At 38.0% G+C, this 26,848-nt stretch overlaps 1 protein-coding gene and 1 long non-coding RNA gene across 2 annotated transcripts; one reads left to right on the top strand and one right to left on the bottom strand.

The window, feature by feature from the left end:
- Positions 1-1,185: 1,185 nt before the first annotated feature.
- On the bottom strand, positions 1,186-8,721 carry LOC139115374 (acireductone dioxygenase-like). The gene is made up of 4 exons (XM_070677444.1): positions 8,458-8,721; positions 4,556-4,675; positions 3,975-4,154; positions 1,186-2,461 (listed from the first exon to the last, which is right to left on the bottom strand). Exons 1-4 carry the CDS (start codon positions 8,575-8,577, stop codon positions 2,339-2,341), a joined length of 543 nt encoding a protein of 180 aa, XP_070533545.1. The 5' UTR covers positions 8,578-8,721; the 3' UTR covers positions 1,186-2,338.
- A 3,541-nt stretch (positions 8,722-12,262) lies between these two features.
- Positions 12,263-15,624, top strand: LOC139115375 (uncharacterized). Its single transcript, XR_011548112.1, has 3 exons — positions 12,263-12,476; positions 14,469-14,542; positions 14,949-15,624. It is a non-coding gene; the product is annotated as an uncharacterized lncRNA (long non-coding RNA).
- Positions 15,625-26,848: the final 11,224 nt, after the last annotated feature.

Genomic DNA, 26,848 nt, shown 5'->3' on the forward strand with positions numbered 1-26,848 from the left:
TTTCTGTATACTTAGACTTAACACAATAACGACGGAGGATGAAACAAAGAGTACACAAGCATGATAAAGTTTCACTGGAATGCACGGACGTTCTAAGAAATGCAAAAAATGAAACAACAACAAAAAATCACCAAGTTACTGTAAAGTAAGATGACGTACAATGATTTGTTATATAGACTATGCATATAAAATTATTTCATAAGGATTTGTAAGTGACAAAAGTATATCGTGCTGTCATGGTGAAGAAACCGCATTCGTTTGCACCCATGACAAGTTTTCTTGTTTACAAATTTGAAATGTCTCATCTAATTACATACAGGAACAGACTATTCAACTTGCATTTAAAATAACCCAATCATTGATGACAATTTCTGGAGGAGCAAAAAATAGACTCATAAAAGGAAGACTTATTTCCAAGCCATAAAGAGCTGACGAATTCAGGCTTTCGTAAGGATAGTTAACACGCACATATAACACATAAAGAAGTAAAGTCATTTCCTTGTCTATCAGAAAGTTTCCGACAGCCCACCATTATTTCAAAGTTTTGACTCCGTGCAGTGACAGTGACAGAGTGCTTCCGTGATAAAAAGCCATGTCTTTTTATACACATCTATGTCTCGTTCATTTAGAAAAGAAACTCATGTATGCGGTTTTGTAAATGTGAACATATCAATTAATGATGATGACGTGTTGGTACTTATTTGACATTTGTATTTTTAGCTTACAAGAACGACAACAGACCAAAGAACGGATGCGGACGTACTTCCTGAGTAAACTACGAAAAGCACGTTTTCAAAATTGGCACCTGAGTTTACAGAATATTAACTATCAAAGAACCAACTGCATTGCCATCTTCGCTTGCCAAGGTCTCTTGTCCGGGCAGCTGGATGCTTCCCGAAAACAGTTAGTGGAAGTAACGGACCCGAGCGAGCGGACGATGCTGCATTGCTTGATCACACAGCCCAAACGAATATGTTACTGTTCTTATTTCACAAACAGTGATCGATAATATTTAGCCTTGAATTACACACCTAAGAACAAGTCAATTCAGCTTCTTTACATTAGAAAATCGTCATTCCGAAGAGGTTTGCGTGATCTAAATTACAATTTTTTGCGCCTCTCTGAAAAAACTCACGACAAAATTGTTCAGGAAATTAATGAAACACGGTGCTTTTAGTATCGATATAATATTCAGGTTATGTTTATTTCACACTATAGTTTAGTGTAAAGAAGAAAAATGTGGACGAGACTCGTCCTTTAATACATACCTTTCAAACTTCACAGTAAGGTAATATCAACAAGAAAGCATTCGATATGATGTACCAGTCGAATACGATCGCTGCTGTATTAATTATTACTATAAACCGACTATGATTATTTTGGACAAAGTATTTGCTGAGATTAATACTACGGATTAAAAAAAGGATCGTCAGTATTCTATATAAGTGTACTATTGAATCCACAAGAAAACCTTTCCAATTTAATCTTCTCTTTAGATATAACTGCTCCAAGAGATTTTTAAAGAAAATACACAAAGGTGTAAACCAGCTTTGTAACTTCTGCGTCAAACGTCTTGATTTTTATTACATCAATTTTGGTGATAAATGCATTTTGAGACACTTTACCACATATACCTAATTGATAATTTTAATATCGATATCAAATTTCATACAACTTCATTTGTTTTTAGTCATGATCTAATTGCAAAAAAAGGAAACCATTCTTTCGGAAAATCAATTCGTTCTTGCAAACAACTAAAAGCTCTGTACTTTAAACTCCTAAGATATTTACATTCTGTAAAAAATATGGTCAATACTATACCATAGAGAAAGTAAACATACTATTGCCTATCACAATTAACACAAGAAAAAAAATCAACTTAAATGGAAGTATCAAGTTGTTGCGGGTTTTTTCTTGCCCTAATTCACTTGGTTTTCTTCAGATTTTGTAACTTAGCCGTTTTTTCCACTTTGTACTAAAAATGATATATCTTAAATACGTAAAAACTATGTATCACACACATTTGTAACAAGGCTGTAAGATTACGTCTTACAAGGGATGTAAAGTTTGGAAAAAACAGCTTAAAATATAAAAGGCTAAATGAATTACAGATCAGAGTACGATGAAAGCAACACTTTGTTGGTCAAGCCCAGTAAGCATTTCAATCTGCATAAATGTGTCAGCAATTATATGACTAAAAATATCGTGAACCAAATTTTGTCCCAAAAGAGTAACAAAAATGCGGAAATGTTATTGAGGGAGCAGAATCAAAAGCTTTGAAGAGAGAAGATATTATAAGGAATGTGAACTGTAAACTGCTAGTTCTGGCAACAAGATTTTACTTCGCTTGACTCAGATAACTTTTCAGGTATTCCAGACGAGCAGGATGGTCGTCATTGGGTCTGTTGTGAGGAGTCCATACGGGTACTCCTACAAATAAGCGCTTGGCTTGAATGTAGTCCTGCAATAACCAGAAAGATTAGGTCATTTTCCATTCACAATAAAATGCTCTTTGGACATATTTAGTCCTCTCAAGTCTTTATAATGTCTTGAATTTGTCAAAATTATAATTGCAACGATTTCATTTTTTAAATTTGTTTGTGAAGATCACAGCTTGCTTGAATGTCCATCACTTGTTAAAGGGACAAAGGCAGTCATTTTTCATTAATTTTGTTTGATACGAGATACTACTTATATTGTTTGATATGTTGAAAGATACTGAATGAATGGGTGACTATGTATTTATTCCACCCGGGTTTTATGAAACCATAGCGAAAATAAATTAATGGTCACGACCATTAATTCATTTTTTGCCATGGTTTCATTTAATTTGTCTAAAACCGAGGTCGAATAAATACATGGTCACCCATTCATTCAGTATCTTTCAACATATCAAACAATATAAGTAGTATCTCGTATCAAACAAAATTAATGAAAAATGGCCGACTTTGTCCCTTTAATCATTAATATATCTGATACCTTGGTCACCGTAAAATGCCTTGGGGAAAGGCAATCTAATAAAATTATTAATGCTCTATGAAATATTTGTCTTTTGAATATGGTCATTATGATAATAAATGAATTCAAACATAAATCACTAATGGCAGACATCAAGTTTAGATACTGATGATGCATTTGTAGAGGATTTACAATAAGCTCAAATGTATGTCTATTCAAACCTGTGCATGATGTTCATAAATGGGGCCAATAAAAGGTGACCAGCATACTGGGGTTGCCTTTCCATGGAGGGTGGTGTTAGATGGATGTTAGTGTACGTGATGTACTGAGGGGTCAAATTAGCAAAGATAACTGTGATAACAAAATCCTATGCCACAAATATATTGAAAATCATGATACATGACAGGCCCCTGTTGAGGGTTTTTAAAGTGTAAACTACTTCAGGAGTGCCACACGGTGGCCAATATAAAGAAGTGGCCACTCTGTAAGAGTGACCACTATACAAGCTTGACTCAGCTGACTGTAATAAATATGGAACCATTATGTAATTTTTGTTAAGATATTTTAAATCTTCCATCCAGTTAAAATGGCTATGAAAGCTGCATTTTACATTCCATGAGCTTTAGGTAGTATGTCCCTTGAAAGTGAAAGACTTAAACTTCCCTCAAGGAGTTTTTCAAACATCTTCTTTCAAAATCAAGAATAAAAATCGGGGGTCGCCGTGCATATCTTGGTGGTAGAGAAAGCAATTACCAAAGATTTACAAATATCTGTGAAATTCAAAATGGCCACCATCCCTGTGTTAACTCTGTGTAGAAAAACAAAATTTCCGAGTTTCAAAAAACTAAGACGGTGAATTTTTATTTACTCCAAGAGCTTTACAAAGAGCCCCCACAAGTGGTAGATCGGTAAAGATTCTAAAGGGTTAAGAGCCTGAATATCTGTCCCCAAGGCACATTCTACCTTAAAACAGTGTGACTCTTGTAATAATTGGTTCGAGATTATGACATGCTCACCTTAGTATCCAGGGTGAATCTGTGATAGATTCCTGCCGGCAAGATGATGAGATCTCCCTTAAGGCATTCAATTCTGATCCATTTGTCATTCTTGTCTCTGATATCGAAATATCCACTGCCGTCAACAATGAATCGAATTTCCTCATCAGAGTGTAGATGTTCTTGGTAAAACATTTTTAGCTGAAATGATAATTAAAGAAATTTTCTGAGACAATAGCTCAGAATAGACTGTAAAATTTGTACACTGGTATTAAGATTTGAGTATCTGCCAACAGATGAAATTGTGTTTGAAATGGAGAGTCTCTTGAGGCCCTCATTTCCATATCCTCCCAGCAGTTAAAGTTTGGCATATCTTCTGTCCGCCACAGACAATATGGTATAATACTCCCTAACACTACTTCCATTTTAAATGACCAACTTTTGTCAAATCAGTTCATATAATTCAAATTTCATGGCATATATTTGGTTAAAATAGGGGCATTTTTTCATGCATTGAAATAAATTATTCAGTTATTCAAGTTTGAATTTTTGTGCTTTCATCTGTAGTAACAATACAGTAGCGCATAGTAGTAAAAACATACCTTTTCTTCATAATTAGGCAGTTTTTCAGGAGTGCATGTGATTTCATCTTCATACGAGTAACCACGTTCACTTCGGATTTGGGTAAGCTTTCCTTCTTTCTCCCAATTGTCTGCATCCAGCTGAAATAAAAAGACCAATTGTTTTCAGGTTACAGGTAATGATACCAGATACAGATACCAGATACCATTACTTTGTACTTGAAGTAATTTTGTGTTATTATATACCAGTTATCTAGGAGTTGACATTGATAAAAATATTACACGGAAACCACAGATTAAGAAGGTTCTTGATAAAATTGTTCCCAAGATTGGTGTTATTTCCAAACTAAGGCATTATCTCCCCAAATCCACTCTGTTACTTCTTTACAATGCTCTTATTCTCCTACAAATTTCATACTGTTTGGAGATATGGGGCAGTACTTATCGCTCATCTCTTGATTCAATTTATAAGGCACAAAAGAAACTTGTTCACATCATTTGTTTTAAGGATTCTTTTACTCATAGTAGGCCACTTTTTCAATCTCTCGGTATTCTTGACATTTACAGCCAGTTTAAATACCAACTCTGTACATTTATTCATGATCTTTTTCACAACAGATTGCCGAGACGTTTTGATGAGTATTTACACCATTACCAAACAAGATTAATTACAAATAGGGATGTTCTAATCCCTAGAAGGAAATACACTTTGGGCAAATTTTCCTTTGACTATCACGGTGGCAAAATATGGAATGAGATACCACATGATATCCGTAACATACCTAATAGAAACGGCTTCAAAGCGAAATTAACAGACTACTTGATAATCAGTCAGTGATCCACCAAATTTACCTTACTACATTTTATTCTTTTTCTCTTGTTACGTGTTTATTGTTCTTTCTGATAGCTCATTTTTCGCCTCAGTTCTCCACATTAAGGTAAATTACGACGAATTCGGACGCGCACACGCTTTAGAACGTTTCTGCGCAGATTTAACTCCAGCCTGCCGCAAATGGGTTATTTTGTTGCGCATGTATTTAACATCACCTGTCATTGTTGAAATTGCGCTTTTACCTAATTTTTTGACCCAGTCTCTTAGAAATACATGTGACCTATAACCTTGTCATATTTTGACCCCCTAGGAAGCTGTTTTTTATTCAATATGAGCGACAAAATTAACATTTCTCTCCCATTTATATGGCGCATATTACCCATTCACCTGGAGATATTGTAAAAAGTAGCGTGGTGACACCCTTTTATTAAAAGTGTAAACAAAATGGTATTATGTCAGGATTTTATTCGCCAAGTTTGGTCAAAATGACACCATTCAGAGCGACAGGAAGAAAGTTCGAAAATTATGTAGTGATATAATTTCGATATCGTCATTTTGTAATCGATACTTTAATGTAAAAATTTCTTTACAAACATGAAAACTATACATTCGATAGATATGGATCTTAAGTCTTGGTATTTATTAAAATCAACTCATTGCTAAGCTTTTTATAATTGCTTTCTTTAGTTTAAGTGTATTATTATCATTTTATTATTTCTAACAACGCCATTTTAATGTCCGTTTCCATGGAAACGAGCGTAGTGACCACCATTTTTTATTTCATTTTTGCACTTGCACAACTTCCAAGAATATTTGTGCAAAGTTTCAAGAAAGTGACCCCACAACTTGATTTTGACGTAATTCGTAGTACTTCACCTTAATCTGTTTTAGTCAGTACAACACAGTGTATTTTACCGTGCGTTAATTTACAAGTTTACTTTGTTTATTTATTGTAAAAGCCCTCTGTATTTTACGTTTGCTTACTTTCTGTACAGTTAAATGGGAAACAGATGATGCAAGCTTCACTTAAGCTTTTCCTGTTTTCCAGCCATAGATCACATTCCAATGATTATATAGCATTACCTTTTCTGCAGAAATGTCGCTATTACATTTTTTTTTGGTATATATTTTTTAAATATTACACCACTCTTGACATTCTGTACATAGTACGTCGTATTTCTATGGCAAATAAAACACACCAAAAAAGCACAACAATATATATATATATATATATTATATATATATATATATATATAAGCAGTGGCTTGGTGTCAATTCAGGCAATGTATAGTGCTCGATGCGTTTCTAGACGTGGAACTTGTCGTGATTACTCTACAGACTGTTTCATGCGCTTGGCAGTCGTCAGGAGTGATGTTGGCGGGCTCGTTGCCACCTATATTTAGGGTCAGGTGTATATGCAAACGAGACGGTTGTTCTGGCGCGTTCAAGTGTTAATGAGAAGGAATTTGATTCTGTATCTACATTTCGAAAGAAATTCTGTACTTTTGTTTAGCAGTGTTGACTTGTCTGAGTTGATAATGTGAAATTTGTAATATATATATATATATATATATATATATATATATATATATATATATACCAGAGTGTTATAAATGATAACACAAATTTGAGGTTCGATGGTCTTATCCTCTTTTTCATGAACAAATTAACAAATTACAATCACCATTAAAAAGTTTAGATTCTATGGTCGCAAAATGAATTTCAGCACAACACGCAAGCTTTCCTTTAATATTATTTCTTTGCAGTGAGAGGTTGGAATGCTCGGCATGCACACATGTATTGCTGTTTCTGCTATAGTTCTTTTACTGGTTTCATGATGCAGTGCCTCATAGGGTAAAGCATACATTACTCATAAAACTTTTTATAACATGCCACATCAGTGCTCATTCCGCGTTGCTATTGTGACGAGCAATGCATATCTAGTCCCCACTGAATTGATAAAAGTGACGTCAAGGGTACTTTTGAAAGAGTATTTCCCTATAGAAATAGTTTTTAGCCAAATTTGGAAAAGTGGCCGGTCACGTGACCATAGTGTCATCTGCAGCTTTTGAAACAATGTAGGATGGACTAGAACCTGACGAGCGCTCTGGATCAGCGACTAGCTTCTCTCTAAAACAGCAAGATTTCCCTTTCCAGCAGCATAGGGACTTGTGTTTGCGTCATTCTTGAATAACAAACCTGTGTACAACACAAAATCAGTATGTTTTTGTTGTTTTCAGTGTGTGTACGACGTTTTCAATGATACAGCCACAGCGATGCATTGTGGGACAACTGCGATGGTACCCATCTCGTGACGTCGAACAGCATGGAAACCTGACATTCATTTCCATCTCATATCCTGTGTATCTTAACAATGCAAGTGGTTCTTTCTCCTGTTGTTGGAGTGCACGCTGGACCATAGTCCTATTGACGCAAAAGCCCTCTGTCTATTATTAATCGAGGCCATAAATCGGGTCGAGGTTGAAACAAGGTCATCACGCTACAACCACACGTTGCTCGCTAAATTTACATGTAATTTTCAGAGCGCTTTCACCGCCCGTGCATGAAAAATATAAACATTTGTAGATGTGCGATTATATTCCATTAGCATTATATTGGCCCATTCTGTTAACAACACTCTCATAACACAAGAGAATTGTGTAGATTTGTGCGTGCAACGAGGTCGCGGCCTTCACCTCACTGTGAGTCATATCACACAGCATACAAGCTGTGTATCATTTCACATAAACACGCTAAAGGCAGCAACCATGCTTTCTTTAAGAATCATCTTTGATACATTATTCTGTGAAGTCCGCAAAATAACAAGATGAACGGAAAACTGCAATGTCAACACAAGATAAATGTGGCAAGATAAATCAATACACAGCATGGCACAAAGTTTGTGCGTCTTCGTACATTATACTAAAATAGGTCACACGAAGGACGCTTGGCGCAGTCGGGGCCGCGGCGGATCTTATTCCCCGGCGTACTGAATACATCAGTTAATGTTTTAGCCAGTCTGGAACACTAAGACTTGCTTTAAAATCTAACAAGGGATTTTCGATTTATTACAGTTGCGTTTTTCACCTACCTTCCAGTACAGAACGCCCTGTTCTTTCAGGTAATCCAAATCTACGAATTGAGGTGGGTCAGTCATGTGTTCCAAGCGCTGGTCAGCGTCAGAGTCATCCATAAACCATGCACGGACCATTTTCGAATTTGAGTCGAATTAGGCCTAAATCCACTTCCACGAAACAAAAACAACAACGTTGTCCTCTGCTGCCCTCTCTTGAATCGTTTGATGCAGTTGGGCGATCTCAAGGTAATGTCTAAACTACGCATGCGCACGCCACACGTGGCTACGGTGCACGAAGCGCTCATGAACGCCAGGTCATTCACTTCGCAACGATCCCCTTCCTTCAGAAAATTGTTTTAAGACGGGTTTTCGGTAAACGGTTCTCTTTTTGACATGGTCACTATTCACACTTTGATCCATGAACACTATCGACGTGGAAAAAGGGTATTTGAAAATTACATAAAAATAAGGCCTACGTGCACTAGGCCTATAGGAAAAACCATAGGCGGCCCATACATATTGATAAGCTTATTATTGAGTTTTTCTCAGTTTTCTCTGTCACTGTCAGCCCCTCTCCTTTTCTTCATGCTCTGACTGATCGTAGTAAATAAAATAAATGACTATATAGCCTAACCTATAGCCTCTTGACTCTTTATTCATTTTACACTCCATTACAAGGACGTATATCTCTCATACACACATGCTGTAATTATTAGTCAACACAACTAATTATGCTAATCGTGGACTTATCAGAGGTTGGTCAACATCGGAAAGATAGTGATGTTAATGAAAAAGGAGAAGGTATGAAGATCTTGGGAAACGTGTCCCGAGGACGTCCGTAAACCTAGTGGACGCTTATATATTCATGATATGCGCAAACAAACACTGCTCATTATTCAAAAATAAACGGGAAGTTAGATCGAAAGGAACACTGGAAACGCGCATGCTTTTCGTTGCCAAGCGCCAAATTCTAACATAACTAAGCAGACATGGTCCTGCTCCATGTAACAAATGCCACCCAGAAAGTATCGACGACCAAGCAGAAAAAGATCGCCGGAGTTGCCGTTTCATGATGTTTTCAACAAAATTATATAGATGTATGTTTCACGTCGTCGTTTTCTGGGAGTGTATATACCAAGTATAATTTACAAACCGCGTCGTGATTCAAGGCACAATGGTGACACATTAGCAGGAGCACACACTGGAGAATTTTGGCCAGCACTGTGAATTTTTTAAACCAGTCACCTTCATTTCTCTGCACTCGCTATTAACTCCATGTCTACCGGTAACATATCGTTATTTTCTGTCTCAAAGTACGTACCAGCAACAGGCCTTTGACGTCAAAGTCGGTTATTTTCTGGTGTACGGTAGCAACCAAGCTCATGACTAGAATGACTGTACGGCGTCAAAGAGTTAATGTCGCCGGTTACTTTTTCGCATAGTAAAAGAGAGTTGGTCGCTACATAGAGCTAGTTTCTAGCTCCATGGTCGCTACAAGTCTAAGGAATTCATCGATTTTCAATCGTGCCTTATGCAGTGTTAGTGCACAAAATTCCCGAAAGAAGCGGCGCACGGGCTATAAAACTTCGTTTATACTGTTAGGCTAGCTTTGGGTCCATATTTTCCACCCAAATTGCCAACACTCATCGACAACATGGTTATTAGGAGCCTACCACTACCAGAAATCCGCTCGAAAATCACCAAGCTATCGCCATTTTTCCAGCTTTTTCCGACATGGCTACTCGCAGACCGTTCTTTTTCTGGCGTACAAGCGCAGTGTAGCCCGTCGCGTCTCTAAAGTCACCTGAGCGGTTACCTCGCAACATCGAAACACAAACTGACATCACCGATGATGTCGGCCACTACGTTAAGAAGCCTGTGAGAATTTTTGCCAGCACTGTGAATTTTTTAAACCAGTCACCGTCATTTCTATTCACTCGCTATTATCTCCATGTCTGCCGGTAACATATCGTTATGGAGAAGTTTAGTTACACGTAATTACGTTCCATCGTCAGCTGATCAGTGATAACCATACGTCGCGAACGTCGCGTACGTGTAGAACATACGTTCGGAACGGCAAACAACACCTCTACACATACAAAATGTAGTCATAATTACGTGTAGTATTTTTAGATATTCTTGATGATTTCCGCGAATTTAGACAAGAAACCTTGTAAACTATCATGGAAAACATCGTTGATATCATAATATTTCGTAGAGTTTGCACCAGCGCAAGAAGTACTTGCTATATGATTTCCTTACATGAACGAAATGTTTCTTAAAACTTAAACGAATTTCCAATGTTTGTGAGAAAAAATACAGCAAAATTATCGAGAACGCACAGCAAACATTAGGCAGACCTCCGTCCCTCCACCCACGGACGGTGGGCAGACAAAACCTTAGCAACACCACCCGAACCACGCTTAACCACACGAACTTTGACCCTAGTCAAAATCAGGCTTGTCCCTGGGAAATATGTTTACAAGTTTGCCCACATATAAACAACGTAAAGGTCAAAGGTTTCAACTTCCGACTTCCTGCTTTACGGACGTCCTCATGCCATGAACTGCAGGCAAGGCACTGGCAGGGTTTGCACTGTTCGCGACCATTTAAACGTTTGAAATAAGAGTAGCTGGCTCTCCTCGGCCATCGAAATACATTGGCTGCAGTAGATTTTGGATAAATGGTCATGACTGGCCGCAATTTGGTAATTTCTGGACACATTTCAGGAGAGCTTCTTACCTTCCCGTTTTAGTAACCATTCCTATCTTTCGCGATGTTGACCAACCCGTAAAATCCCTGATAAGTCCACGGATTAGCATAATTAGTTGTGTTGACTAATTAATTACAGCATGTGTGTATGCGAGATATATGTCCTTGTAATGGAGTGTAAACTAAATAAAGAGTCACAGAGGCTAGGTTATGTTATATAAACCATTTATTTTATTTAATCCGATCATTCAGAGCATGAAGAAATAAGAGAAAATGATAGAGAAAACACTGAAAAACTCAGTAGTACTTATTGGGTCGCCTGTGGGAAAACTTGCAAGACTGGAGCGAGAAAATCACGCTTTCTCGCAATTGGTGAGAATCTCTTGTCATTCTCACTGCTACCAGTGAGAAATTTTGAATTCTCACCGGTGAGCAGTGAGAAATGCACTCCTTGGTGAGATAACAGATTCAAACCGGTGAGAATGGAAATTCTCACCAAGTACTGTAAGAATGGTAATTTTGATGGTGAGAATCAAGCAGACTCGTTCATTGGTGAGAATTAACCAACTCATTGTTCACCAGATTCACACCAGTGAACAACAAGTCTGGCTTATTCTCACCAATGCACCATTCTTACAGTGCTTCGTGAGAATTTCCATTCTCACCGGTGAGAACTATTTTCACCAAGGAGTGCATTTCTCCCTGCTCACCGGTGAGAATTTTTTGAATTCTCACAAGAGATTCTCACAAATTGCGAGAAAGTGTCACTTTCTCGCTCCAGTCTCGCAATTTTTTGCTCACGTGTGCACACGTGAGCATATGTCGCAGCGATGTCTGTCTGTCTGTGTGTCTGTCTGTCTGTCTGTTGGTCCATTTTCTCAAAAACGGCTGAACGTATTTCAGTCAAATTTGGTAGACATCTTCAGAATTCAAATGGCTAGAACTGAAAAGGTTTTGGTGGGCGTGGCTTGGATATTAATGAAGTTATGAAAGTTTTAATTTTTCTGTTACGCCGCGTATGACAAGTGAAAACAATCGACTGTTTGAGGGCGCTGTGAAATGTGCTTGTCCAGGTTGGCTACAGCGGGATACATTTTCCCCACAACCCCTAGCGGCATAAAGCCAGTCTTACTGCACTTACTGTACTTGTACTTTTCGTCCCCCCGCCATCGTCGCGTAAATCAAGTTATACCGCCGTATCATAACGAGCACATAGTTCTTCGCTTGTCTCCACAGCCTTTCTGTGCTGTGAGTACGCTTATCCGGCTTTTTGGTGTACAAATTCTGAAGCGTGATTTTGATGGACTGTCGGTGTGGTGTCGGTAAGTAATTCAAAGTAATTTGTGTGTGATGTGTTGATTCTATGTCGTGATTTGATGTATGCACCTTTGTTCGATACCACGATTTGACTTGGACGCTTTGAGTTTACGGTTGAGAAAGTGAATAGTACGGTACATGCATCAAAAGAATTGAGAAGGAGCGCGACTGTGACTCGATCGCGACTGGGAGCTGTAGTTCCGAACTTGACTTTTCATGGCATAGATTGTACGGTCGGCTCTTGCCCTGCGTACCCTGCTGTGTGTTTCGGGCGTTACACGGCCCCCGCCACTATCATCTACATCATCACATCTTTCATCTAGTCTAATGAGGTCTTCCAAATCCTTTGTATTCATTTAGACCCATATTTTTTGAGCAACGGCTTTTGAGATTTTCTGGCGCACATTTGTTGGCTCATTATAAAGTGAGTCTTGGGGTCGACTGTTCAGAGATGACAGCTGTAGTTGCTTCATTGTAAGAAGGCAGACAAGGCCTCTGTCACAAACTTAAAAAGTCTGTAGCATGATTGAAAGATCCATTACTTTACGCTTCACTGTTCTGTGATTAAATGTTTTCTTGGCGTGCGCCAATGTCAGCTACGCTGGCTCCTCTGTAGAATCATCCATTAGATGTGGTGGGGCCGTGTAACACCTGAAACACACAGCACGGTACGCAGAGCTAGCTAGGTCGGGTAGATTTCTGTGTACGCTGCACTGTCTCCAAAACCCACGTGGGTCCGGCCCGACAGCGTATCCCTTAGCGTACACGAGAGGTCCTGCACGAAGAATAACAACTTGACTGGTGTCAATGTTATTACTATTTCATAAAAATAGTCCACGTAAAGATTGTTTTGTACAATCGACGAGAGTCATAGGCTGGTTAGGCTAATTTTGTCGTGGCACCTAATTTTGTCGTGGCAAAGCCATAGATTAGGGTTAGGGATTTTAGATTGGGCAATAGTTTTCGTTCTCGTAGATGTCGCGGGGACATGGATATTCTAGGTACACTGGTAGCAATGATGAATAGTTACTATTATTGTTTGTGTATAGGGTCTGTTGTGGTGCTCCGAAAGGGTTTCAGGTAATATTTTCATGATATCGTCATAATAATATGTCTGATCATTTACATACTTTTTTAGTTTCCTATAATGTGGGACAAGCTACTGAATTTCGATGGTTGGTACTCAGTGGCAAAGACTTTGCTCGGAAAATGCGTTACCATCAAAAGCGAATAAGAATGTAAAATGCCCCCAAAAATCTTCCAGACCCCCCCCCCCAGGATATCAAATGGTCCACCCCATAGGTGGGAAGGCTTGTATAATGAAAAAATGACATTTATTCATCATATTCATAACTTCCAGACAAATATTGCTTGCAAGATCCTGGTAGTAGGCCACCACTGTAATTGTTGATAGATCAATAAAGCCTGTCGGCTGGTAGGAACTGATCAATTAGTGTGTGTGTGTAGTGTGGAGATTTCCTGACTTTCCATCCTGTAATTTTGACAATTTTCTAAAGTACAGCTTGTAAAAAATTACACAAGTTTAGTAATATGCAGATTAATTTTAGTGCCCTTTTTATCCAGCTTTGAGTGTTGAATGAATCATTATGAGGACAAAATGGTAATGTGATGAAATGTCACAGGACAAGTGATGATAAACCATGAATTCATTTATTATTCATGAAAAGTATACTCTATGAGTGAACTAATGAGGTTTAAATGGGTCCTAAAAGATAAACTTAATTTGATGAGATTTACATCCGTGTGTTGCCCTTATATTTCATTAAAACAAAATGACATGTCATACACACATCAAAAACATTAAGATAGCTATTTGAAGAGATTGTTGGACATGGAAGTTGTGTGAGAAATGTTAACAGAGCTTTCGATAATGTTGTATCACTGTTCTAGTAAATGATATGGCACTTCATGGAGTCAACAAAATTTATGACAGTGGTCATTTTAATCCTTGGTGTTATGTTTTTTTTCATTTGCAGAAGTGGTCTATTGATGATTACATCACCACAGGGCATTCATTAGGACATTCCAATTAAATCCACATATTTTTTGTGTGAGTTCATTCACTTTTGCCATTCTTTGTTAGTCCATGCAGCTTTTCATTGTGTGTGCATTCAGGCATCTAGGTAGATATTTCAGAATGCCCAAACCGATTTCAATTTGTTCTTGATACTATCAATGCCATCAGGCAGCCATTATGTTATATTTTGTGGCCATTCACAAAGATATGTCTGACATACCTGGACCAATGTCATGCAAACTTGCCTTTGTAGGAATGGTGTCGTGTCATCAATGATGAACTTGTTGGTCAATAATTTCCATGAAAAAAATGGAATAAGTTCTTTACATGTTGTAAAACATCAAATTCATCTTTTTGCCAATTTTTTTCACTGGTACAAATATGTACATTTAACAGGATGCAATGGATGTCTTACTTTGATTTTTTGTTTCTTTAACAGATTATACCAGGAGGCCATATACGTGGTGACATTCACTCGCCCATAGGAGGCACAGCAATAACTTGCCCACAGGAGGCGCAATAATAACTTGCCCATAGGAAGGGCGCAATAAAACTTGCCCATAGGAGGCGCAATAATCATTTGCCCATAGGAGGCGCAAACAATAACTTGCCCAAAGGGGTACAACACAATCACTTGCCTATAAGAGGCACAGACTGCCCAGTTGAGGCACAGTTGCCCATAGACGGTACAGACTGCCTGTAGAGGCGCGTTCAAGATCACAAATTGATAGTCAACAAGCATTGGTTACAACATTGCTGATAGTACTTTGAGCAAACACTGTTGTGGTTAATTTTGCATTTAGATCACAACTGATTTGACATTGATAATATTCAGTATTAACTTGCAGAAGAAAAAAAATAGGCAGTAAAGTTTTGTCTTTGTCTTCCTCAGTGTACATTGTGAAATTATACCGTGAATATTTAACAGCACACAAGTTAGTGCTCTATCATTTACTTCCTGATAGGAAACAAGAGTATTGTTTACAGGCAGATTATTTGCAATCAAATAGAATTACTTCAGCGTACTGAATATATAAGGAAGACTGACATTTCTCTACAATTTCTGAAAATTGGCATTCATTTACTTCATAATAAACAAGAACAGTCATACCACATTCTATCATTGTCTACTTATTACTGACAACCCTTTTAACTGCTTTTTTCTGTCTAGGTCCAGCTTCCCAATAAAGTTGGACCTAAATTTGTAGTGAAAGGGTTCAACGTCTAAACTGCACAATATTGACAAGCAATAACACATTCATAGTCTACAATCTCAACAAACACAATCATTCTTTCATCAATACTTCAACTTTTAAGGTTTCACTTTTCATAGCATCAGAAGAAATCAAGGAAGCAATAAGCAACATCAGTCAAATTATTAATTTTTCTTCCTATACAAGTGCTTGAATTGACTGTAAGAACTTATTATAATATTAAGCACACCCATAACACAACGTTACTATAAAAGTACAATGAGAGTAAAAAAACTGAGCATAAAAGCAAAAAATGAAAGAAGTAAATTGTACATGCAACGAAAAAGACAGTTGCAGACTCCTCACAGATGTTACACAAAGGTTAATGTCGAAGGTGATGGTAATTGCTTGTTCCGTGCTATAAGTCTAGGACTCTATGGAACACAAGATCATCATCATGCAATAAGAGTACATACTGTTGACTATGTAATTGAACATTGGGACAGATATGAGGATCCAATTAAAGGTGAATATGAAAGATGGCATATTGTCTCTCAAGATGACTATAGGCAGTATATGTCCAGATCTGAACCAGGTAATGCAACTTATGGAGGGGACATTGAAATAAATGCTGCAGCGCTTGCATATAACATTAATATTGCAGTTCATCTTGACACTTTAAGTGAACCATTAGAGACTGTTGGTAATTCTTCTGTAAGTATACATCTTTTGTATCATGCAATCCGTGTTGAAGGAGAAATTGATAGTGGTCACTATGACTTTCTGCAAAGCACAGAGCAAATTTGTCACAAGCAATAAATGTAAACAGTTTTGGACCAGTACAAACAGAGAAATCTATGCCGCAAAATGAAACATTGTGTAAATTATAGAGAAATAGAGAAACAGAGAGACATGATTGCCAAGAGAGAAAAGAGAGAACAAATAGAGTTTAGGCAAAGCGAAAACCAAAGAGATTTAACAGCCAAGCAAAATAAACGAGCTGATCCAGCATACAGGCAAACTGAAAGGCAAAGAGATATGAATGCTAAGAAAATTATGAGAACTGATGAGCTGTACAGACAAACTGAAAGGCAAAGAGATGTCAATGCTAAGAAAACTATGAGAGCTGATGATGTGTATAAACAAACTGAAAACAAGAGAAACAGGACATCAATGAAATTGAGACGGTGTGATGATGAGTACAGAGAAAATGAAAGGGAAAGAAATGCTAATGCTAAAAAGACAAAGAGAACTGACCAGGTCTTCAGGGAAAGCGAAAAGATCAGAGATGCCAATATTAAAAGTATTAAAAGAACTGATAAATCATAGAGAGAGAGAGAGCAAATGAGAGATAGATTAAACAAACTAAACAACAGAAGATGTAGTGCTGCCAAATCTATTGAAGAGCTGATACAAATTTTTAACGGTGCAGTTCAGAATGGCCCAAATTTTGTATGTGTGTGCTGCCAACAGCTGTGGTACAGAGAAAGTGTTTTGAACTACAATAATGTTAAAGAAAAGTTAAACACCTTTGCATCATCTCAGGCTACAGATAATGATATGGCACCATTATGTAAAACTTGTTATTCATATTTAAAAGAGTCAAAGTTGCCTCCTTGTTCTGTGGCCAATAACATGTCATTTCCATTAATTCCCCCCGAGTTACAGTTACATCCACTAGAAGAAAGACTTGTTGCCTTACGCATTCCATTCATGCAAATAAGAGAATTGCCAAGAGGTAGACAAGTTAGTCTCAGAGGTAACATAGTCAATGTTATAGCTGATGTATAACTACTGTCTCTACATTACCTAGAACTTTAAATGAATCGCAGACAATACCTGTCAAATTTAAAAGAAAGATTAGCTATAGTCATGCCTATCAGGTAGAGAATGTCAGACCAGTGAAAGTCTTACAAGCAGCTAATTGGTTAGTTAAAAATAGCCCCTTATATAAAGCAGAACTGATTACAATATCTACAGATTGGGTTGTTTGCAGAAAGGATGAAAACCACAATTGGCAGGAATTTTGTGAGGAAAATGACGATCATGATTATTCTCACATGTCTGACAAACAAACATGTAAACAAGATGACAGTAATGATCATGATGATCATGATGATGATGATAATTGGACTGAAGAAATAAAATTGGAAGATCATCCTGCTGGCACACTGGATACATGCTGTCACCTTTATATGATCAACACACAGACTCTGATGGCGCAGTTTGTTATGCACCAGGCGAGAACAATAAACCACTAGGAATATTTCAAGACAATATTCTGAGGAGCTCTCATTTCCAACAATATATTGTGGTCAACCCAGACAAAAGAAACGCATAGTCCCTGTATTATATAGTACATTGTGTAAATGGGAACTTCGACACAAAGATAGGAGAGTTGCAAAGTCGATGCCTAACATTTTCTTTAAACTAAAAAATTACAAATCAAGCAGATTAAAGACAAGGCAACATTATGTTTGCGAAAATGTAATCTGAAGGGCCGCAAATTAACAGCTGGTGAGCTTCAATCACCACAAAATGTTGATAAAATTGTTCGACTTGATGAGGGATTCAGAGTGTTGAAGACACTTAGAGGTTCACCACCATACTGGGAGAGTGCAAAGAAAGATATATTTGCCATGATACGTCAACTTGGTATTCCAACATTTTTCATGTCATTTTCATCAGCAGAATCTAAATGGATACATCTATTGAAAATTCTTGGAAGGACAGTTCACAACAAGGAATACACAGATGACGATGTATTGAACATGTCTTGGAATACAAAATCTGATTTGATAAAATCTGACCCTGTTACGTGTGCTCGACACTTTGACTATTCATTTCAACGATTTATGCATGATTTCCTAATGAGCTCACATCATCCAATTGGTGAAATACACGATTACTTTTACAGAGTGGAATTCCAACAAAGAGGATCACCACATATACACATGCTTGTATGGATTAAAGATGCACCACAATATGGTGAAAATAGTGATGATGACATCACACAATTCATAGATCAGTATATTACATGTTCAAATGATACCAGTAATGAATCCTTCGCTGAATTGATAAATTATCAAATGCACAGACATGCAAAAACCTGTAAGAAAAAAGGCCAATGTGTTTGCAGATTTGGATTTCCTGTGCCACCTATGCCAAGAACAATGATATTGCAGCCATTGCCAATGGATACTGATGAAAGCACAGAACAGATCCTTCAAAAGCACTATGAAAATATCAAGACTGTTGTTACTGATTTACAATTTGGAGAAACTCTTTCTTTTTCTGAATTCTTAAATAAACTACAACTTGATGAACAAACCTATATTAATGCAATACAGTCATCTCTAACATCAGATAAAATATTCCTCAAGAGGTCACCAAATGAAATAAGAATTAACAGCTACAATGAAACCCTACTCAAAGCTTGGAGAGCAAACATGGACATTCAATTCATTCTTGATCCATATGCATGTGCCATGTACATCGCATCTTACATTAGTAAAGCTCAACGTGGAATGAGTAATTTGCTCAGTAGGGCTGTGGAAGAAGCAAGGGAAGGATGTCATGATATCAGAGAAAGTGTCAGGCATATAGGAAACAAATTCCTTAATCATGTTGAAGTTAGTGCTCAAGAAGCTGTTTACCTTGTTATGCAAATGAGACTAAGAAGAGCTTCACGCGGCTTCACATTTATTAACACATCACCCCCTGATGATAGAGTTATCCTATTGAAACCTCTTGATGACATACAAAACATGCGTCCAAATGCTACTGACATAGAAAGTGATAGCATCTTGAAAAAATATGAGAGGCGCCCAAAAGCCCTTGAGAAATTGTGCTTGGCAGACTTGGCAGCATGGTACAGTTTTCAAAAGTTAAAAGATAACCGCAAGATCATTATCAAGATAATGATGACTTCTACAAAACTGATGAAGAGGATGATGATGATGAAAACAACACAATATATCAGATACGTGGCCTTGTGTATAAAAAACGCACCAAAAGTAAAGTTATCAGATATGTTCGTTTCCATAGGGAAAAAGACAAAGAAAATCATTACAGAGAGTTAATAATGTTGTTTTATCCTTGGCGAAATGAAATGAACTCCTTGCAGGGTGCAAAACATACTATGATCGTTACATGCAAGTAAATTTGAAGTAGATTCTAAAGAAAAGGAGTACAATAAAAATGCTCAGGAATTAGATCAAGCTATTGAAGCAGTACAAAACACAGCCATTGATATGTTTGATAATGTTGCTCCAAATACACAACATCAGGAACATCAAGACATTTTAGAAGGATCAAGGCCAAGTGACACATTGAGTATGTTTGCACCATGTGATGAGAGTCATTCTAAATATGACATTGGACAGGACATTGGCATCAGTACAAATAATCCCATTATTGAAGATCTTCAACAACCACGAATGGCTGATAATGAATTATATCCACTTTTACAGAAACTCAACAAGAAACAAAAAGAAATATTCTATCACATAGTACATTGGATGAAAACAAGGACAGAGCCGTTAAATATTTTTGTAACAGGTGGCGCTGGTGTAGGGAAATCTCTTGTTCTCAAATCATTGTATCAAGTACTTTTAAAATATCTTTCAAATCTTCCTGGTGAAAATCCTGACAACATACACTTATTACTAGTTGCACCTACTGGAAAAGCTGCTTACAATATTAAGGGTACTACAATTCATTCAGCTTTTCAAATTCCTGCATCCCAAGGTTTTCATTATAGACCACTGACATCAGAAAGACTTAATACTCTACAAGCAAAATACAGGAACTGAAAAGTCATATTCATAGATGAAATCTCCATGGTTGGTAATGGTATGTTAAACTATATCAATCTCAGACTACAACAGATAATGGCCAACAATAAAATCTTTGGTGGTGTCAGCGTTGTTAGCTTTGGCGACTTATATCAATTAAACCTGTCTTTGATGGTTGGATATTTAACGACCTTCAACATGATTATGGGCCATTGGCTGTCAACATCTGGAAAGACCTGTTCAAAATGTTTGAATTAACAGATATTATGAGGCAAAAGGATGACCAGAATTTTGCTAAATTACTCAACCGTATACGTGAGGGAAAGCATACATCTCATGACATAAAAGTTCTGCAAACTCGAATAGTCAGTGTTGATAAAAAAACTTCATCTATTGATGAGTCGACAGTACATCTTTATTGCGAGAACAGACTTGTTGATGACCACAATGCAATAGCATATGACAGACTTACAGAATAAAAACATGTATACCTGCTACTGATACAGTCATTGGCGATGTCTCTGAGATCATAAAACACAAAACATTAGGTATTGTTGTCATGCTTCCTGCTCAAAAAACAATGGGGTTAGTTTCTAAATTATCATTGGAACAAATCAGCGTATTGAGCTTTGCATTAATCTGTCTGTAAATGATGGATTGATAAATGGTACTCCAGGAGTAATCAAATACATCGATGGACCTGATTTGCATCATGTTACTATTCTATGGATTTTATTTGATGACGATTGTGTTGGCAAAAACCTGCGACGTGAAAAACGGCATTTAATACATGACAAAGTATCTCACAGATGGACGCCAGTTTTACAGATATCACGGCAATTTAGAGTGGGAAGACACAAAAATGCAGAAGTTGTGAGAAAACAATTTCCACTCAGACCAGCTAGTGCCAAAACAATACATCGTTGTCAAGGTGATACACTTAACAATGTGGTTGTGGACTTCAGTACAGCAAACAAGAGAAATCAGTGTCATGTACACTATGTTGCTTTAAGCAGAGTGACTAAACTTACAGGTCTCAACATAACCACATTACAAGAAATCAAATATCAGTTAGCACTGATGTTACACAAGAGATGCAACGCATGAGAACCCATTCCATGCTACAACTCTGTTTCACATTACCATATATTATATCGAACAGATTCATTATTACTTATCAAAATGTGAGATCTCTTCATTGCCATTTTCAAGATGTTGCTAGTGATTTCAGCTTAACTTCAGCTGATGTACTAATTTGCAGTGAATCAAGACTACAAACCGGCGATCACAATGATGACTTCAAATAGCAGACTTCAACCTTTTCAGACAGGATGATAAAAACCGTCAAAACAACACCAGACCATATCATGGTATGGTTATGTACAGCAAAGAAAACACTCTTGAAGCTACCCCACAGACACTGCATTGTTTTAATACAGATTTCTTAATTGCAATACACAAAACAACATTTGTTTAGTTCAAATTGTTGGTGTTTACAATCCACCATCATCACCTACATCAAACTTACAACATGCTCTTCTTCAGCTCATCCATACACTTGAGTACAATCTACCAACCGTGATCATTGGTGATTTCAATGTTGACTTACAAAAGCAAACACAATCTACAAGACAACTATCTGAACTTATGACAAAGCACTTCAACTACACACAAGTTATTGAGGAGTCAACAACAACTATGGATCATGCCTTGATCACATTTACACTAACATCCATTGCATGCAAAGTGGTGTACTTGAGTCATACTATAGTGACCACAAACCAATTTGGATTGCATTGTAAAATAGAATTAAATCAAAACTGCGGTCATACTAATTACTGCCCGTGACTACCCGTAGCTGCCTGAGAACTGCCCGAGGAAAAAGGGGACAAACAGGTTCAGTTTATTTCATGCCCAGCCAACCCAAAATATCATTGATTTGACGTTAACCTGATGTTTTCTCCAGCCGTTTTGAAACACTGAAGACACCGGACTTCGAGGACGTCGCCAGCTTGACATTGAGTTCATACCATTCAGTCCGAGAGATGGTACAATAATCTCGCCAAACGCTCACAGTTTGACAGCTTACCACCCCTTGCACTGAATGGTATGATCTCACAATCAACTGTAAAGAAAAAAAATTGAAAGATTTCTGCAGTGATGTCATTACACTTAAGGATTACTCAGCAAGGGCACTTTGCAAGACCAGTACTGGTTAGCCACTTTCATACAGAGGAATTTCTCCTTACTACTCTTACACAAAAACACTCCATTATTTCTCCGTACTACTCATACTAACTCTCTATTGCTATTTAAACTATGTCCTTCTCAATGGCTCATTTTAATCTATTTTCTTGAAAGATTTATCAAAATAGCCATGTTGTTTATCTTTTACTTGAGTTCTTAAAAATAAAATGGTTTTCTGAAAGAATGCGTATATGGCTTTTCATTACTTTATGGTGATATCACTTTGGCCTATACAGTGTGAAGCACTGTACCAATCAATTGCACTTGTTATGTAAATGCTGATACAATGCCAGAAGCCAAAGACATTCAGCATTTTTTCCACCGAATTCATATTTGTAAATAAAAAGGCCGTTGTCATTGGTCTGTCATGATAATGTCCATGATCTTGATCATCACAGCTTAAAAAACTTTAAAACTATTGGCAAAAGTTTAAATTTACAGACAAATGCAATATCTATGAAAACACGTGAGCATTTTCAGTTCATGTCTGGTTTCCTATAGTGGTGGGGAATAAGGGACTGGTCAGTTTCTTCGGTCGGGAACTTTTGCATTATGATTTTGAAAGGGTGCGACATTGCACTCGTATACAAACAGACGTGTGTGGAAAAGTCAACAGCAAGCACTTTGTCATGGTTTCGGAAGATGAGGTCAAGAAGCTAGTTTTTTGCCCACGTGTGAACACGTGGGCATATGTCGCAGCGATGTCTGTCTGTCTGTGTGTCTGTCTGTCTGTTGGTCCATTTTCTCAAAAACGGCTGAACGTATTTCAGTCAAATTTGGTAGACATCTTCAGAATTCAAATGGCTAGAACTGAAAAGGTTTTGGTGGGCGTGGCTTGGATATTAATGAAGTTATGAAAGTTTTAATTTTTCTGTTACGCCGCGTATGACAAGTGAAAACAATCGACTGTTTGAGGGCGCTGTGAAATGTGCTTGTCCAGGTTGGCTACAGCTGCAGCTGGATAGCTCTGGTTTCAACCACGGTCCCTCCGTGTTTCAACCTCGTATTGAACATTAAAAATATGATATTTTATTACTCATTCAACTCACTATTCAAGATAAAATATCGTTTAGCAAATTAGCTTTATCCTTGGTAATTGATTGTTTCCCTCGCTGCTCGATCGCCAGAAATGAGTACATACGTTCTTAGCCCTGCGTACGATGCTGTGTGTTCCGCTACAGCTAATAGCCCCGCTCACCACAGCCCTGCAAAGGCCCGTACGTAGAGTTGGTGACTTCAAATCCATTTTTGGACTTGACGTAAAAAGCCAAATTACTGCCGAAATTCAGCGTTCTTGGGCCCAAGTCATATCCCTGCCTACCTCAGCTACTCGATCGCTTCCAAAAATGCCAGTCTTTTATTCTTTTTTCGTAAATAACCGTCGATGTCGGCAACTCTCTCGCTAGCCCTGCGTACGTACGCAGTGTACGCTGTGCATTCCCTGTGTGCGTTCCTAACACACAGCGTACACTGCGTACGTACGCAGGGCTAGCGAGAGAGTTGCCGACATCGACGGTTATTTACGAAAAAAGAATAAAAGACTGGCATTTTTGGAAGCGATCGAGTAGCTGAGGTAGGCAGGGATACGACTTGGGCCCAAGAACGCTGAATTTCGGCAGTAATTTGGCTTTTTACGTCAAGTCCAAAAATGGATTTGAAGTCACCAACTCTACGTACGGGTCTTTGCAGGGCTGTGGTGAGCGGGGCTATTATTAGCTGTAGCGGAACACACAGCATCGTACGCAGGGCTAATACGTTCTCTACCTAGCCTCATGGCATGGAAGTGCTGATGAATAATATTACTTTGGGTCAAAGGTATTGAAGTGTCCAATCAGGTTCGTGCACAGAGTCCAAGGCCATGACCTACTTCATGTACTTCTGCACTGTTTTGATTTTGCTTCGCCAAGAAACGTATTCGTCATTGTCCATAGAAGTATGTTTGCTCTCCTTTGAGGTTGTTTGTGAAACAAATTCCGGGATAGGCCTTGGAATGCATACGATCGGCATCGCGGCAGTGCATGTAGCTAGCCCTACGAGTATGGCGAGAGTGTCCGGCTTTGGCTACGCCGCCTCCCACCTCCGGCAGGCGCGTAGCCCCCGGCGTAGCCAAAGCCGGACACTGTCGCCATACTCGTAGGGCTACGCATGTAGCGTACCATGCTTGTGTAACTGCCGAGCTCAACGTGCATTCACGGTTGATACTCGTGTACAATCATGATGTGTTCAATTCTGATGAAGATTCATAAGTCTTACTTTTGCAGTCTTTTTTCCGTACGATAATCCCACAATACGTGTTACTGTTAGACGAGGTGGCCATTTTATGATTCAATACTGCACAGCTACATAGCGTCACTATCGTGTGATCGAGGTACAGTATTGTTGAACGGGATACAGAAACTCTGCAGAGGGAGAAACGATCGTTGACATGAACAGTCAATGTACTTCAGCACGTAGTCCGCAGATAGCGGATCGAGAAAATAAACGTGTCCCAGTAAATAACGGAATATTTATGTACATTAACTCGATATTAATCAAATTTCCAGCTCATCGCAAAAAAATGTATTGCAAAGATTAATTTGTCACTGACAAATACTGCACTGTATGGAAAAAACAGTCTGTAGAATAGTTCAACCTCAGTGGTATTACCCGAGACAAACACTTGTGTTGTCAATTTTGATTTCATTTCATAAACTTCATACTTCATCGAGTATCGTGTATTTCAGCCTTTGTGAAGCCATTTTATTGATATTTTCAATTTTTGTCTTGGCTTTGTTGTGGAATATGTTGAATCGTCTCCGTGGACATGTAGGCAAAAGTGTGACGGGGTCGAAGTGACTTGGGTACCTGGGGCCGACCAAAACCAGTGTGAATTACTGGGGTCAAAGCGGACAGCGGCCGGGATGACGTGTTCCCCAAGCGAGCTACCTTCAGAAGTCTGTTTCATCGCAAAAAACGTCAACTTTTAAACCCGTCATTTATTTACTGATGTTATTCTCAGCATCACAAACATATACGCCTCTGCTATGTATCACAGCAAATAGTTATATTTGAGCGCCCCGTAAATGGGATCCTCGTTTTTTTGCGAACCCGGAAGTGTGTCTTGCTCAATGCATTTCCTACCCATAGCGAGGGAAACTGCCCGCGTTCCCATGCTCCCATGCACCCTTTTTCAATGCCAGTGCAACGCCATCTGTGCAAAATTTGTTGTGGTATGCTCCCGTGTGATGGAAAACCTCTCTTATTCTAACAATGACGTAGTTGACTTTGGACTTCGATTTCGTAAATGTGATGTCCATGCAGTGAGTTTGGGTTGGCGCGCTTATAATGCAATCTTCGCCCGCCTGCGGTCCGATATCCCGCATTTATTAGCGATATTTATCTGTTTTGACTTGACCAAAGTTGGCAAACTTGCTATGTACATTAAAGATACTATGATACAAGATTATTGAAAGTCATTTGACATTTTTTTCAGCCAATCCCAATATGCATATTTAATGAACCTTCCAAATTAGGGATATATACTGGCATTTACTTGATAACATTTGGCGAAACATGCTGTGTACATTGATCATTATACCAGGTTATAACAGTATTGAAAGTCATTTTGCATTTTCATGTCAGCTAATTCATAATTTGCATAAATAGCTAACAAGCTTTCACGGTTTGGCATATAGAGCTTGAAGGACTTGACCAAAGGTAATTACACATGCTATATTGTGATACAATGACAGTACTCAAAGAAATTAATTATTTTTATTTCAGCTAATTACATATTTGAATACTTAATGACCTTTAGATTTGATCTGTGGTGAATTCATTGTGTTGATCATAACTCTTTAAATGTAGCAAAGCATGTAGCAAAGGTTCAAACTTGCACATAAATGCAATATATAATGAAACACGTGAGCATTTTCAGTTCATATCTGGTTTTACAGATGGAACAGACGCACTTGAAAAAAAATACATAAAATACTTACATTACAGTTCACGGATATTGAGGGCTGAGGTTATGAATAATGTGTTCATACAGTTGTAATTGTGAGACTGCTTTCAGAGCTGAAAGCAGTCGCGCAACTACAACTTGAAATGAGAGTAGACTAAGA

The sequence above is a fragment of the Ptychodera flava genome, chromosome 17 (genome assembly GCF_041260155.1).
Source record: "Ptychodera flava strain L36383 chromosome 17, AS_Pfla_20210202, whole genome shotgun sequence".
Lineage (NCBI taxonomy): Eukaryota > Metazoa > Hemichordata > Enteropneusta > Ptychoderidae > Ptychodera > Ptychodera flava.

Excerpts from the sequence above, each read along its gene's own strand:
- LOC139115374 (XM_070677444.1), bottom strand. The coding sequence starts at position 8,577 with ATGGTCCGTGCATGGTTTATGGATGACTCTGACGCTGACCAGCGCTTG. Across the intron at positions 4,676-8,457 it reads AGGGCGTTCTGTACTGGAAG|CTGGATGCAGACAATTGGGA; the intron begins GTAGGTGAAAAA and ends TTTTTATTTCAG. Across the intron at positions 4,155-4,555 it reads TGCCTAATTATGAAGAAAAG|CTAAAAATGTTTTACCAAGA; the intron begins GTATGTTTTTAC and ends TTATCATTTCAG.